General features: G+C 31.6%; 1 protein-coding gene across 4 annotated transcripts in view; it reads left to right on the top strand.

Annotated features, from left to right (window-relative positions):
• ASPP (Ankyrin-repeat, SH3-domain, and Proline-rich-region containing Protein) overlaps nt 1-16815 on the top strand; it is a 198699-nt gene that overhangs the window by 51266 nt on the left and 130618 nt on the right. For 3 of the 4 annotated variants that reach the window (XM_085199646.1, XM_085199641.1, XM_085199642.1), the window contains exon 4: nt 6921-7010. In XM_085199646.1, coding sequence (XP_085055772.1) covers nt 6921-7010 — 90 coding nt within the window. Of the gene's footprint in view, nt 1-6920; nt 7011-10332; nt 10711-16815 lie in introns of those variants that run through there. The other variant, XM_085199645.1, reaches the window with a different exon arrangement.

Below are 16815 nucleotides of genomic sequence, written 5' to 3'. Positions count from 1 at the left end.
AAGTGCTTTGCAAACATACATTATATAAATAATCCAGTAGTTAAAGCGGGCGAAGCCGCAAGAGGGTCGCTAGTGATTAATAAATATTGTAAAAAATTTTGTAACGAAATTTTGTTTTGTCCTTGTTTTCGTGGCCAGTGAATGCTCCTTTAAATAAAACTTTAGATCTCTTCGAAAATAAATAACGATTTACAATTAAAATCTTATTAATTTAATTGATATTTTCATATTTTTATCGAAGCTTGTAATGAAATTTCAATGTAGAATCACAACACGTAAGAAAGCGATTATGATTGAAAATACCAATTTACTTTCTTGCAGGAATTATTGTTACAAAGTTGGGGAGATATAATGTATGTAATGTGTAGGTATATGAATAAAAAATATATGTAAATTACGAAAGTACAGTTACGAATAATCTCTCTGTTCCGTGAAGGCGTTTCGCTATTTTCTTTGAGAAATGCGAAAAAGAGTTGAATAACAATGGCCATTGCCAGCTAAAGGCGGCTGAGTCAAACGAATTTGTTTAGTAACTATATACTATTATTTGGTGGAGCTATGATTTTTTTTCCTGGGCTTCACACCTAGTGTTAAAACACTCCGTTCCCCATTTTCCGCCAAATATAGGAGGTATTGCCTGTTGAGTGGTGGATCTCAACGCTGAGCTATCAACTCGTTACCAAAACAAATAAATGAAAATATAAAATATTTCAATACTTTTTTCTATTTATAAATTTTACAAAGTAATATAATAAAATATAATTTTATGGTTGAAGTGCTTGTATTGCAGTTAACTACTTGTTTTTAAATAGAACAGTTTATCTAAAGCGTAAATAGGTAAGTTAGAAACTTTAAGACTCCAGTTCTAGCATAACGATGTCTCAGAATTATATAAAGTTTGAAAAGGATTGAACTATAGTGCTTCTAAAGTTTAGAGAGTTCGCGGAGTGAAGTTCTTGTATATACAGCGAAGGATTTGCAATCTCGAATTTAGCGATAGTCATTATCTTTGTGCTTGCAGAGACATTGCTTTTTGTTATATGGATATACTTATCTTTTAAGGCCAGTCGTGGCGTGGTGGCAAAAGTGTGTAAAGGGGACTGGTTGTGGGTTCGAACCCCATTCGAGGAAATTAAATATTTATTTAAATTTATTTTTTATTTCTCCGCTCTGGTGTCGAAACAAAGCGCGGCGTTAAGTTCCGCCATTCGACAGTAGGTTCCCTCTGCCTACACTGCTGTGTGCACAAACTAATTAATTTAATTTTTTGTTTTTATCTTGTATAATATATAAAGACATAGAAACTCTCCGATAGTTATCACTTAACAAAAAAACATCCAATATCCTTAGATGGGTGCTGGGCCTACCATAAAACGTAATTTAAACACTACTATTTCACGCTATTTAAAAATATATAAAAAATTCTTAAACAATTTATATTCCTTCCTATATATGAACTTAGGTAAAAAACTTGATGACATTAGTGTTTAGATGCGAGAATTCCCACAAAAAGTGCCGCACCGTTACAAAGACTCTCCTTAATAGTGCATGATGTATCTTCCTTGTCGTAGAACGTCGTGGTACGTGGTCAAAGAAACATTGCGTATTGACTGACAGTTTTTTTATTTTCTTTATCAGTTTCACGCAGTATCCCGCACATAGCTGGGTAGGCAGAAGGAACCTAGTGATAAGACACTATGTTCCCCACGTTTCGCCGATCTTTTTCGAGGCTTCTGGGGCTGAGTAGAAATGAAAATATTAATAAATAATAATTTGTTTCCTCGATTGGGAATCGAACCCACGGCTGTCGTGTTACAGTCAGATCCTTATGCCCTGCGTCAGGGCAACCGCAAGATTGTTAATTTAATTTATATATTAACTAGCGACCCCCTTGCGGCTTCGCCCGCTTTTACTACTGGATTATTCATATAATGTATGTTTGCAAAGCACTTAAGATAATGTGAAAATTAATTAAACTCTAATGCAACCCGCATTTTCGTAGTTCTAATAAGGATTTTCCAATTGTTTTACTCGGCAAGGATTTTTTAGTAGGTATCGTAATTTTAAATCTGTGCTACTAATCTTTTCAAGTACTTATTAAAATATATTTAAATGACTATTTTTAAACGGAAGAAATTATAAACAAAAGCCTTCATACTAATAACTACTATAAAAAATATGAAACCAAATACATCGCGCTGAAATAATACATTCAACTCCAATCATCCAATACGTGCAAACGCATCTAAATCTTCGTTGCTATGCCTCTATAGCGGGCGGGTTTTTTTTTTCGAGCTTGTGGTTAATGCTGAAGAGGGTATTCTGTCCCTGATGAAAAGCAAGCACTACGTGGCTGCCTGTGAGGAAAATTAAAGAGAATGCATGGGCCGGGAATCGAACCCGGGCCGCCCGCGTGGCAGGCGAGCATTCTACCACTGAACCACCGATGACTGCTCATGACGCGCTTGTATAAGCAAAACGTCGCGGGGCGCGTTTCGCAGCAAGGATGTTTTGATATTGTAACAATTTCTAAAGTACTTATTAAAATGAAAAAACAGTAAAAGACAGTTTTGATCTACATTAAATGGCCAACGTAACTAATATACTTATTTATATGCTGAGAGTAAGGGATAAGTAAAACTTAAGTCGGCACAGCTGATGAGTCAACGGCGTGATGTGTCAACAATTAAATGCGTTTTTCTCTAAAACTCTTCGCAAGTTCGAAATAGTGTAAAAAGCAAATTTTATCTTCGTTTAACGTAGAAAATTAATAAAGTATTTTAAAGGATAAGGATTAATACCATTATGGAAAAATATCCCTCACAATAAAAAATATATTGAAATTACTATTTTTAGACAGAAATATGATCACTACACGTTATCCTTAAAAGATAAAAATATGCTCTCGCGGACTTTTTTGTAGATCTTATAAAGAGGAACAATACTCCAGTACATTATTTTCATGTAGTACTTACCATTAAAGCAGCGCATGCGCGAAAGTGTCTCAACGGGTAGGACTTTAGACACATTTATCGTATTTATGTTAATTTACATAAGAATGTACAAATAATAAACTATATATAAACCTTCCCTGAGAAATACTCGACCTAATGGTGAAAACCGCATAAAAATCCGTTGGGTGGTTTAGAAGAAGAAGAGTTAGAAAGTTCAGACAGACACGAAAAGCGACTTTGTTTTATAAGATATAGGATGATTTATACTTATTTTTTTATAAGAATTACTGCGATAGTAGTAATTGGATATATTTTCGAACTATATTAACTTTGTCAAGTATATATATTATAGTATATATATATAGTATATATATAGTAGTATATATATTTGGACAATATATTAAAATAAATATATACAAATAAATTATTGGTTACAAAATTTGAAAGCTTATCAACATAAACAAACCAATAACTTAAATTTACAATTAAAATATTAATCGAAGTGAAAAATTAAATATACTGTGTTTAAACTAGTTTACACTAGAACATTCAATCAAATTATTAATTATAAAATAGAATTAAATGCATTTCAAAGCAATTTAATTATAAAAGTGTTGTTCTATATAAAGAGCGATGACACAGAGTTTATCTTGCACTCACTGCTGACAAAAACGAGACGCCGCCGTAATTGCCTCCCGATCGAGTCCTCCGTGGGAAAGATATGTCCGAAATGTCATTTTCACTCTACGGATCGGTCAAGGAAACCTCTCGACCTCCCTTCGATGTGATTTAAATTATCGACACTATACATTGTTGCGAAAATAAATAGAATTCGTTGTTCGTTCTTTATATTGTTGATTATATTTCTTTTTATATTATAAATTTTTTCCGCTTTATTTTCTTTTTTTGCTTCAAGCTGGATCTAGTGTATAGCTGGGTAGGCAAAGACACTCCGTTCTCCACTTTCCGCGGAATTTTCGAGGCATTGCGTGTTGAGTGGTGGGACACAACGCCGTGATTTTAACCTTGGTACCAAAGTAAAGAAATTAAATTATTAATAAACAATAATTCTTTCCCCTGGTAGGAAATCTAGACCACGCGTCGTTAGTCACACGCTTGTGCTCCCGCCCTTTGACGGCCTCTATTCAAATTTCCTATTCATCTAAACCTAGCTAGCTTATAAATATAACAATAAATAGCCATTGTTTTTTAAAACCATACGTATAAGAGTCATGTATTTAAATGCAAAATACTCTTAACACAATTGGACTGCATAATCAGAACTTTTTGTGAGAACCTACTTGGTCCGGCGCTGATTAAAAAAGAAATGTTATAATACTTTATCAACGCAGTATCTGAGATAGGAATCTTAATATAAATTCGCAGAAACTGAATAAGTACATTAATTTCTCATCAGAAAAACATGCAGGAGCAAATTGCAGGGTAACAACTATAATTTGGCGTAATGAACTCATGTTTACGAAGAAAGGCCGTGATAGTGTACACGCAAGGGGTTGAAGGCGATGAGGTCTGGATCTACAAGGCAGAGCTTTACAAACTCTCCTTATAGCTATATGGTAATTGAGTAAATTCAAGTCGGTAAAAACCAAAGAAAATCAATATTTTTTTGGAATATTCGACCAAATTTCTAAATTAACGATTGTTTAATCTATTCAGGTTATAAAAAAGCAATCGTTATTATTTTTTCTATAATAAAATGAAATCAAATGGACTAGAAAAGGCTTATATAAATTTGAACTAGTCATGTGTATATTAGAGCACCTCTGTATTCTGTTTCACTGCTTTCGAAGTAGTTTGAGGTATAAAATATCTCTATTTTCGATGCTTAACTTACTTTTATATTTACCCAGCCTTATTTTTATTCCAAGGCAGTACAGTTCCTTAACACGCCTCACTCCCTTCTTCGTATAAGGATAACGATATTTTATTGTTTTCGTATGAAATAGCTCATACAATTATTCTCACGCGATCCAATTATTGCTTATATTTTTTATTAGGCGCTTAATTTCGTGCCATGAATGTTATTCTGCCTTGTAAATTATGAAAGATATAAGTATAGTTAGTAAAACGTAGAGTTAAGTATTATATATTGAATATAGTGTTTATAATGTTTGAAAAATGGTTGTCTAAAAAAGTCCGTCCATAAGTGGTCGTATTGTTTTAATTTTCTGATAAGCAAAGATTAATAATTAATTATATTTTTTTAGTTTCACGCACTCCTTCACGCACGTATCCCGCACCTAAAATAGATTCTATATAAATTTATTCATATTAATTCTATATAATTTATGTTATTAATTATTTAAGTATACAAACAACTAAGATAGACAACTTTATTGAAAAGTTTGTACAGATTTATCATAATTTGTTTAGACGTCCCTCTTATGTTGTCACTGGCTGTGGATCGCCTATTCAAATCAAACAATGGACAGATTATTTGAAGAAACGCACAATCTTATTGTATTTTAATGAGCTTGCCTAAGATGACAAGTGATGTGTATTTCTTTCATTAATTATATAACTCGTTATTGCATGAAGCTTTCGTTTTTGTATCTAAATACACGAATGGTAAATATATTTTTTATTTAGAAACGTAAAATAAAAAAAATAAAAAAATATGAAAAACTGACGAGATGTATATTATGGCGTTATATTAGTAAAATATACATTTTAACTTTTTTTATGCAAAAATTCAATGATATTATTTATATTCATTGAGGCCAGTTGTAGGTTGAGTTCTGCAATACTTCCAGAACTTGGCGGAATCTAGAGAGCGGAGTGTCTTAATATTACGCTTCCTCTGCCTATTCTGCTACAAATGGAATTCAGTGTGAAACTGAATAAAAAAATATTAATAATACGTTTTACATAATCGAAAATTCAAATTTTTGAAAGAACTGAAGCGTTAAGCAGCTTGGTTTAATTTGTTCATAATATAAATTACCCATAATTTAACAAAAATATGACAACATTGAAATATACATTTAAAATACGTTTAGACATAGATATCAAAAAGAAAATATTATTATTATTTTTTTCTTTCAAAAGTACTATAACAAGTAAGGTTGCTCATCACCATTTATTTCTTTTGACGGGAATTAGGTTTTTGAAGACATGCTCCGTAAATTAAATATAATCTTCTTCTTTGATATTCTGATGAAACGATTCGGGCGAATCCCCAATGGCTTTTGTCTAGGCGGTTTTTATTTAAATAATACTTATATCGTGTTTAATGTTTATGTATTTTTTTTATATAGGCTTATTTCTTTTTATTTTCGGTATCTTATTTTAAATTTATTACAAATATGTATGACAGCTAACTTAAGTATATTAAGTCATATAAAAAATAATATTTCCAATTGCATGGAACATACACCATGTTGATAACTTGATACTAAAATATAATGACAATATTTGGAGTTTAAATAGGTAAAAAAAATATCTATATAAATTTATTAAAGCGTTAATAATATAAGTTTATTTTATAAGACAATAAACAAAAGAGAACCATTTCCGACATCTTTTATAATTATCTATACAATCAGTGAAAAAACATATTGCGGAAATTAAAATATTGCCGAATCTTATTTCCATTCTCCACACGTTTGAAATCATGATTTATCAACACCCCTACCAATTTTTCCCTGTGTCGTTCTCGCCTTCCTTTTTTTCATTTATTTTAAAAATACTTTGATATTTCTGTATAAAATACTCAAATCATTTAATCATAGATATATATTTTAAAACTATAAAGTACTAAAAATATGTTTACTATGTCTATATATAATGTTTATGTCTTTCATTAAATAATTAATTATTTATTCTATTTTCTTAAATTATATTATAAATATTATAAACCTAGCTCAGTTCCAAAGTAAATATTTTATTATCTTACATTTATATTATATTCTGTCTATTTCATATAAAATTTTGTTTCTTCTTCAGTGCACGTTCTCCGAGATAACGAATTGCCGCTGGAGTTAGCTTCGGCCCTCGGACCCGATGTCCAGTTCGTCCTCAAGTACGTCGATCCTGGTAAGTACAATAAGATATTAATTTAATATTTAACTTAGATTGAACATAAGATGATAAAAGCTTATCTGTAAGCATCATACTCGTATATAGGTACATCAACCACTACAAAGAGCTTTATTTGTCCAAATAGTTATTGAAAGCAATACTGCCTTTGATGAGTATATTTGTAAATCTTATCAAGATATATGAAATTGAAATGAATACAATAGTCCAATGTAAAAGTTTTTACAAAATGGTTCCTATGCTATTCCTATTGAGGCCTTTATGGCGCAGCGGCATAAACGGCGGCGTGTGACTGTAACGGGACGGTTGTGGATTTGATCCCCACTCGAAGAAGTGAAATATTTATTTATGTTTATATTTCCATTTCTTCGCTGTGCAGTGTCGACGCAAAGCGCAACGTTGAGATCTGCCACTCAACACGCAATCCCTCCAGAATGCGACAGGTAGTGGAGAACAGAGTGTCTTAACACTAGGTTCCGTCTGCCTACCGAAGTAGGCCAAACAGTCACAGAATATACGAAACAAACCACAATCTATGATTTCGGTCGTAATTAGAGTTTCTGTCTACAGGCCTCCTTACTAAATACAATCCTGAAATTACGTCGTATATTTGTTCCCCTCGATTCCCTATACTGTACAATAAACGTCCCTTAGGGCACCAGCCTCGTCATTAAGAAGGGAGAATAGATTGTTACAATTCTAATAAATATTGTCTAAAATGTATCTTATATATAGAATATCTAAGCGAATTGCACCCTTTATTAAGCTTCTTTATGCCATTATGGCTGGTTCAGTCATTAATAGCTATTGTTTTTTGTATACCCTGTAGGATATACTTTGCGTTGAACAAGATGTACAGTGTTTTATACTAAATATTTAGTATAAATATATTAATTTTTAATTTTAAAATTTATTTTAAATTTTATGTCTCCTAACCTCAAGGTTGTCTGGAAGAAATCGCTAATTAGCGATAAGACCGCCTTTTCTACTTCACACTATATTATTAGCATATAAGTACTGTAGATGACTGTAGATGTAGTTTGTAACTTTGTTTTCTTCTGTTTGTGGTGTACAATAAAGTATAAATAAATAAATAATAAATGTAGAAAATTCGTGAAATTAGATATGTGTTTGGTCGCTATCTCTTAACATTATATTTTGTAGTGTGTAATAATATTTTTTAAAGAAATCCATTTAGGAACTTTTATTACATCAACTAAATTTTATCAGTTTTTTCCTACTATCATAGATGAATAAGATTTCTCTTACATACGTGGTATAAAGAAAGCCTCTGTATAATATACGCACTATAATTGTATGTATTGTTACACAAGTAACTTTCATTTCATTGCATCATTCACTAACTTAACTCTCACTATATAATACTTTACAGTAATAAAATCTTATTTGCTATTTCTAAGTTTCTAAATTCTCACTAGTCGGCTATTTTTAGAGAAGAATGTTCTAACATATGCGAATTGAGTCAATTAGTAGTTTTTAAGTTAACAATCAAGTAATATCAAATGTATTTTAAGGATATTCTTGAAACAAAGTTAATAAAATTAAATCCGTTTTAAACTGTATAGCCGTAAGCTGTAGGTGTAGCCCGGACACAGGAGGAGGCAGAGGGAATCTAGTGTTAAGACACTCCGTTCCTCACTTCCCGCCGAATCCTGGATGCAGATCTGTTGAGTGGCAGATCTCAACTTTTATATGAAAATAATAATCTTCTCTCTCTGGATTTAAACTCCGGACCAAACTTTGTAAGTTCAATTTCAATAGTAATATGCCATTGTAATCATCATTCGTCACTTAAAATATTTATGTAGCTGTACTCCTGTAGGTATATTTAAAAGGAGTGAACGAAAAAATATTCGCGATTCTTTCTACCGTGATTGATGGACGATATAGATAAATCGTTGGGAGCACTCTGCCTAAATTGGCCCAATCTAATTGCAAATAGAAACTGTTTTTTTTTCTTATTTCCTTTAGATCATTTGCAATCGTTTGTCGTATTTTAATTGAGTTTTGAAAAAGGCAATTTCTTTTGTTAATTGGAAGCGACATTATAATGCATCTTAATTAAAAGAAACTGTTACTTATATAATTATTTTTCATTCCGTTCCTCATTTTCCGCGAAGTTCTCCAGGCAGTGTGTTGACTCGTCTCGATTGTCTCGTTACCATAGCGAGAAAATTAAATAAAAATAAAATATTTCATTTCATTGATAGGGAATCGAACTCACAACCTATTGCGTTTATACCGCACGCTTGTGCCCAGCGATTGGCCTCAATTAATTATAATAAGTACCTACAGATGCTTGAAGATTTTTTAAAAAATATTTACTTAGTATTTTAAAGAACAATTTTTGAGAAGCACATTTCAATCAACGAAAACATTTTCTATGATATTTTTTTCTTTTTAATGTAATAATTTACTATGTACTACACCAGTCTATTTTTTGTGTTATATTAAGGTTTACGATCTAACTAAATTATTATTATTTATATTCAGCCTCGTATTTTCTTTAAAATATTAAATTCAATGCCACCTTTGACAATTAGCTTAGATATTCGCGAATAACATAATATGTTTGTGATGGTAATCGGGTCTGACGGATTAACTCGTTCTCTGAGGCACGACTGGGTTGAGAATGCGAATAATAGGTAATGTAGTGTAAGTGGTGTTACCACCTAAGAGCTTAATAGGCAATTCTCGGTTATTATATTTGTATGTATAGATATGATTTTTTTTATGTAAAGATTTTTTAATATTTTCCTGTATTATAAAATAATTTATTAATCCTAGATTTTTAATATATATTAGTGCGTGTTTTATCTTGAGGTAATTTCTTTTTATTTCTTCTCTGATCACATATATTTAAAAATAATATAAAATAACTAGCGCATCAAAAACTGCTGCTGCAGCTACTGCTAAATAAGTATATTCAAATATGCACTAAGTAAACATCCACTCGCCCAGCGCCACCGTGGTCAAGATCCGATTAAAAGGCATTAAACAAAATACTGTTTTATCACTAACCACAATCAAAAAATTTACACACACAAACGCAAAGAAAAACTAACGACGATAGCACACACGTTTACAATACACCTGTTGGTTTATATGTGTTGAGGCTCTGCTGCTCCGGCGCAGGTTGTAACTTCCCCCACCTCCCTACTTTGTTGTAGTGCTGTCTTTTTCTATACACCTAGTTTAGAAAGAGACAAAACTTCCAACGTGTCTACGTCACGGCGCACGCGTCGGTAAAGCAGTCGGATCGCTTTACCGACCATACAACTCGATCAACGGTCTTTCCTCACTCATATCAGGCTCTACTTAGTTTTAACTTACCGCCGTAGCATAGCGACTGTTTTATACGATTTAACGGTTGAATTTTCAGTAATGTTGTGTTGAAAACGTCACAATTTGAATTAGATGCAGTGTGTGTGGTTTCAGTGACATTGTGTATTACGTATATACTGTTATTTTAACAGTTTAAGTGGTTTGTGCCAATTCAGGCTCTCATCTCAGTGAATGCTGGCTCAAATCACGCCATGTACCTCTGTGCACCGCGAGTTCGTTAGTGCCTATGTTCAAATTTGTGGAGATAAAGGTTTACACGATTACTCCGTACAAGTGCTGTGCTGTGTTGTGTTTATATAGGATTGTCGAAATTATTTCAACGTGAAACAGGGTATGTATTAGGTTCATAACAACTTTCTAAGCAGTTTCTCTACGCTGAGTCGCTGACATACAGCCTTCTACAGGCAACCTCGTTGCTATGTTTTATGAAAGGTTTTGTTGGAAAGCTTTATCTATTTTTAAGTTGTTTTTTTTTATTTATAGGCATTAGCGAAGTAATATATTTAACTTTGAATAACAAGTTATTTAAACTTTTGATTTTATCGAGATCGTACCTAAAACAGTTAAGTTTTAAACTTTTTTCATTTCCACATTGCCCACTTGTCTGCCTATATGTACCCATACGATGACAGGATATCGTACGTAAATCGACCTTAAAAAAACATCAACGCGTCCCATACATTACTTATTGATAAAAAATATTTGAAGTCCACCATTCAATACTACGAAAACACAAAATTTTTAACTATATCAAGGATTTCGAACATCAAGTGCTGGTACCTGGTACTGGTTAATCAAGATATATTCAGAGTCAAGTACCTCACATTGAAGAGGAGGTACTATTAACTGAGGTATCCGTAGTGCTCTTACAGACGCGCTATTGAAACTCCAATCGGTAGTTACTGCTGTGAGCTGATTGCTATGTTATACTTGTGCACGATAAGAGTTTATTAACATAGTTTATATTCGTATATTTATCGATGAAGTTGTAATCGAAATACGCTAACCTACTTTTATTTCACCTATTAAGATAAGTTAGAAGAATGTCGATTTTTTTTGTATAATTGGTGTAATGTGAACGGTAATTTATAAGCCTTTGGTAATAAAAATAAATTAAAGTAGGTTGTATATATTTATAGCTTTCAAAAACGTTTCATGCTATAATTATATATTTTATACTTACTTGTGTCGTTTTCGAGAATTTTATATATAGTCGTAGTAATGAATGTTTTATTAAATATTAAAATATAATAGCGGTAAACTAATATTAATGAAAAGAGTTATTTTTCTTATATCACAATCCAAATTTGAATTGCCTATTCCGTGCCTAGCAGCTTGTTAGTCTACTTTTTTACATTTCTTGTTAAAAATTATGTACATAATAGTACACAATTTCTGTTATTAAATGTAGTTAATACCTTCTATATATATTTCAATTATATTCACTAATTGTTTCAGCGTGATAATTGTGTAATTATTTTAAATGTTCACGAAGCAAAATCACCTTTACCAGCGAAGGAAATTTTAATTACAATTCTTCAATTTTGACGCTCGACAAGAACATTTCGTTGAAAATGAAGAATAAAGAAAATTTAATGAGGTTATAATTAGTACGAATAATACAATTTCTTTTTATTAAAATAAATACTGAAACGTTAACAATGTTTAGTATTTTAGTGGCACAAGTGACTGGTTGACATGACTGTAAATGCGACAGGTTGAGGGTTCGATCTCCACTCGAGATAATGAAATATCTAATATTCTCATTTCTTAGCTCTAGTGTCGAGGCAAAGTGCGGCTCTCAGTTCCGCCACTCAACACGCAATGCCTCCATAATTCAAAGGAAAAAGGGGAACGTAATGTCTTAACACTTAGGTTCCCTCTGCCTACCCTGCTGTATGTAGGGTAAAGGAAAATCATAAGGGATGTTTTCAATTGCTATTAAGTTTAAGGATCCCTTACAATATGGATGTGAAATCCACTGAATTCCTTTAATTAGACACAGGTAATCTGAGTGGTTGCGGGGCGGCCGTGACATTTGTATCTCAAGAGACTGCGGTTTTGGGGCTGGGAGAATGGGTTTTGCGTTAATTAACTTTATTCAGCTGTCGACGCTAAAGTGCCTTATATACCTAGCGGATTTGTTAAGCATAGTCCGGTGAGATTGAAAGTAGTATGCAGCTATAGCTATATGTTATGCTATAATTAAAAAAAAATGTTTTATTGAAATTTTTCGTAATATTTTTACATTTTTTCCTTAGTATTTTAGGAGTAAGAAATAGGTAGGGAACAAAATAAATATAGTTTACATAGCGAAAAAATTTAGTTAATTGTTTGTTAGGTCTTACGATGTTCTATGCATTCTTTTACCTATGGCATTAGCATAAGGGTGATTAGCATTGAAACGATTAACATGACATTAGTTATTTAATTCCTCGATAAGTTAATTATCTAACTCAAAATATTTTTGCAATTCGAACCGTTAGTTCCTGAGATTAGCGCGTTCAACCAAATCGACTCCTTAACTTTGTAATACTAGTACAGATAGATATTGGTGGAGAATGTAGTTGCAATGACGAGTAATATTGTAAAGCAAATTTTTAAGTTTTTTGATATTTCCTTGAAGCCTTGCCAGAACAAGCTTTTCGGTGTGCTCAAAGATGTACAGGCCCGTGTGGAATCTCGTGAAAGTTGGCCAACACGCAAGATCAAGTGGATGGGTCGGGGAACTGGTTTTTATGTATCGGCAAGTGTCAGAACGGCGGGTTTTATAGGAAATGGCAATCAATGAATGGCTATTGAGACTAGTTTCTTTAAGTATCGCAGACGTGCCTCTTAACAGAATAGTCTTTGCTAGAAATTGTTCTGTTTCTTTTTAAGTAATACTGCACAAATATGCTATCAATGTATAGGTACATGGGTATAAACTGTTAATGTTTATTTTATGTATCAATCGCGAGCATTCTTTGGTTATAATTTCATTGATATTAAATTTATCTCTCAATATAAATATTATTTGTTAAATATATGTATAATATTATATGTATGTTAATGATAGTAAGGTACATTAAAATATACATCACTTTTAATACATATTAATGAGCTCGCCATACAGTAAAACTTGTTTTGACTTTACGAAATTTAAAATGAACGTGCGATTTCGCGTATAAATTAAACTGCTATATATCTATACATAAATTTTAAAATATACAAGGCCACTAAATATACATTTTTTTTGTAGTAGGTTTAATAAAAATAAGCTAAGATTGTCTTTTTGCATTGAACAAAATTATAATAAATTGCACGCGCCATTTAAAATGCGGAACATGACTTAAGAAAAAAATATACGCTTTTGATATATATTCTTATCTTGCTTCAGTTATATAATATAGCGTTAATTAGGCACTTAAAACTTTGCTTTAAATTATTTTTATTTTTCTATTATAACCGAATTTTTATATTTTATTAATATTGTCTTCCATATCGAAAAACATTAACACTATAATTTTAAAAAATACAAAAAGGTTAATCATAGAAAGATTAAAACAGAAAAAAGTATAAAAAAATAACATTATAAAGAAGCTTAATGGATTTAGTAATTGAAAAAAACAAAATCAGCAAGAGCTATAAATATTTATTTACGATATTTATTATGCAATGAGAAAAGTTTACATCATTAGTTCGTTCACTTCACAAGTTTTTTTACAATACATTTTTTATATCATTATTTGTAATACAATAGCATATATAATTAATGCTTCTAACAAACTAATCAGCAATTGGTGCTAACGTACGAACACGATAAGCGATCTGTATCCGCAATGAATAACGTTTTGTTCCTTGTATTTATATTCAAATGGGGAAACTCTCCCATGATACCTCAGATGTGCCATTGTGGATTGTTCTACAGTAATGGCAGCATTTAATTGTTCAGGTATTGTTGTGGGCATCTCGGTCCCACAATAGACTAGCGACAATGGAGTCTCCAACGTTGGATATGGTGAAAAGATTGGAGAAATGGCTGACGGCTTGCATTGAAGGATTTTCGTTATAGTTAATGCCACGTTCTGGAGCGTGAGGCTTTGGGCCATTCATTCATAGAATGCATAGTAGAGTTTTCAGCTGAATATTTTTTCCAAATATCAAATAGTAAGCTAGTAGGTTTTATGAATATTAATAATATAAATTGTAGTGAATGTGTGTTTTTACATAATTTTAAGAAAGGAATGAATGATATTTATAACTTATCTTGATGATGAACTCTACTCACTTATAATGATTAATGGAAAAAGTTACAAGAAGATTTACTTTGAAATCTTTGAAAATAAGCATAATAAGAATAAGTACATTCTTACATATGTTAAATAGCTAAAAACTAAACCAAAGTAAATTCTAAGCAATATTTGTGGTCGATTTGAATTAGCTTTTACAAATAGTTATTGTCAATACAGCTTTTGCAGTTGTGCACACAGAAGTATTACGCAATCGCTTTATCTATTAATGTTTGTTTCCGGCACATTTCGAACCATATTATAGACACACCTTGTGGCCCATATATGGAAAGTAAATTTTCAATAAAAGAATTTTACTTATATATTTAGTTAATCAACTATTATTTGATAATTGTTTAATTTATCTTTAATAAATAGATATTTCTATGATGAATATTACGTTTAATTATTTTTATCTCAATTTACTATTTAAGTAGGCAAATGAAGATATGTACAAATGTACTTATCCTTAGGTTCCCTGAACCTACTCTGACTTTTTAAAGGAGATAAATGTTAAAACATATTTAATATTGTGTGACACTTAAAATTGAATTGAAATTTATTTCCAAAATTAAAGCTATATATATTTATGTATTTTTTTGTAAACTATATTAAGTTTACACTCGTTTTAATATATACCCAGCTACAATATCAGGCCAATGCCCTTATATCCTTTAAAGTTAAACTATGACTACATTCCAGAACTAATTTCCAGTAACTCTTACAAGTTCCTTCAGCAAACATTAGATTATCTTCAATTAGGCCATATTTAGTGGTGTGAACGGAAACTGTTAGTAGGTCCCCGTTTTGAGGTCACATTACGTAAAGCATTAACCACGTTCAAACTAGTTTTGTGAGTGCATGGTACCGAAAATAAATAACATTGTAGACGATGCATTAAATCTTATTAACTGTCATTTGTTCAACCGATTACCAAAATATTTTATGGTTAATATAATTCGTGATTTATGCTTGTTGACACATAAATATTACTAAAAAGAAATATACTTTATTACACCTTCAACCTCATGCTGTATCCCGCACATAACAGAGTAGGCAGAGGGAATCTAGTGTTAATACACTCCGTTCTCCATTTTCCGCCGATTTTTTTTCGGGGCACTGCGTGTTGAATGGCTCAACTCTACGCTGGGCCTTGCCTTGGTGCCAGAGAGAAAAATTCATTTCCTCGAGTGGGGATCGAACAAACAACTATTGCGTTTCCTGAGCCACGAAGACCTCAACGGTCTATTTTTGGGTATATTACTGTATTTTTTTCTGTAGTCAATATTAAAAATATTTTCACGTTACCTTCTAAAATAGATTGAATGTGTCAATCGCTTTATGGCTCATTGCTGCCTGTTCTGATTGCTATTCAAATTTTTGTGTCAAGAACATTTATTTTATCATGACCATCGGTGAATGGAAATTAATTATTGCGGGTATTCAATAGATTATGCTTTTCTATTTTCAATATTAACCGAATTTTGTTTGTAGAATTTGCATTAATATCAAATATGTCTCTATTTATTAACCAACTTGTAAAGTCTAATAACAGGAGAGTTTGATCCAAATACTGTTTTCCGAGATTTTTTTACGCGTTGTAAAAAAAAGAACATTCAGGCGCAAACACAGAACAGAATGTCTTGACACTGAGCTTTCTGAAAATTAAAAAAAGTTTCAATAATTCCGAAAAATTAACTAAGAGCTTTTTCTCTTTTCTACGTACTATTTTATTATAGGCTAGTTTTTCACACGAACAAATAATTATATACACTAAAATATTCCACTAATTAAATAACTAAGAAATTGAAAGGTGCAGTCCGAAGATAGAACAGTGCGTGCCGAGGTGCCATGCACCTGCAGTTTTTTGAACACCCTATCATAGTTGGAATATTTCCAATTATTCCTTATAATTGATTGACATTTATTAACGTAGTAAAATATGTGGATTACAACGGCTGGTTAACCATACATGCTGAAGTTTTTTTAACAATAAATATTTATTTCTGACTTACTATATATTTCTTTCGTATATGATTCTATGGATATTTTTTTTATAATTGGTAGAATAACAATAAACGATAGACAGATGTTTTTAATTATTTAAGTGTAACATACTGTACGTAATACTATCATTAGGTTTTTTTTAGTTTCTCGCTGTATCT

The sequence above is a fragment of the Heliconius melpomene genome, chromosome 16 (assembly GCF_056956725.1).
Source record: "Heliconius melpomene rosina isolate 202511_hmr_F chromosome 16, ASM5695672v1, whole genome shotgun sequence".
Classification (NCBI taxonomy): Eukaryota; Metazoa; Arthropoda; class Insecta; order Lepidoptera; family Nymphalidae; genus Heliconius; species Heliconius melpomene.
The sequence above is the reverse complement of the archived record's forward strand: the minus strand, read 5'-3'. Positions and strand labels throughout refer to the sequence as shown.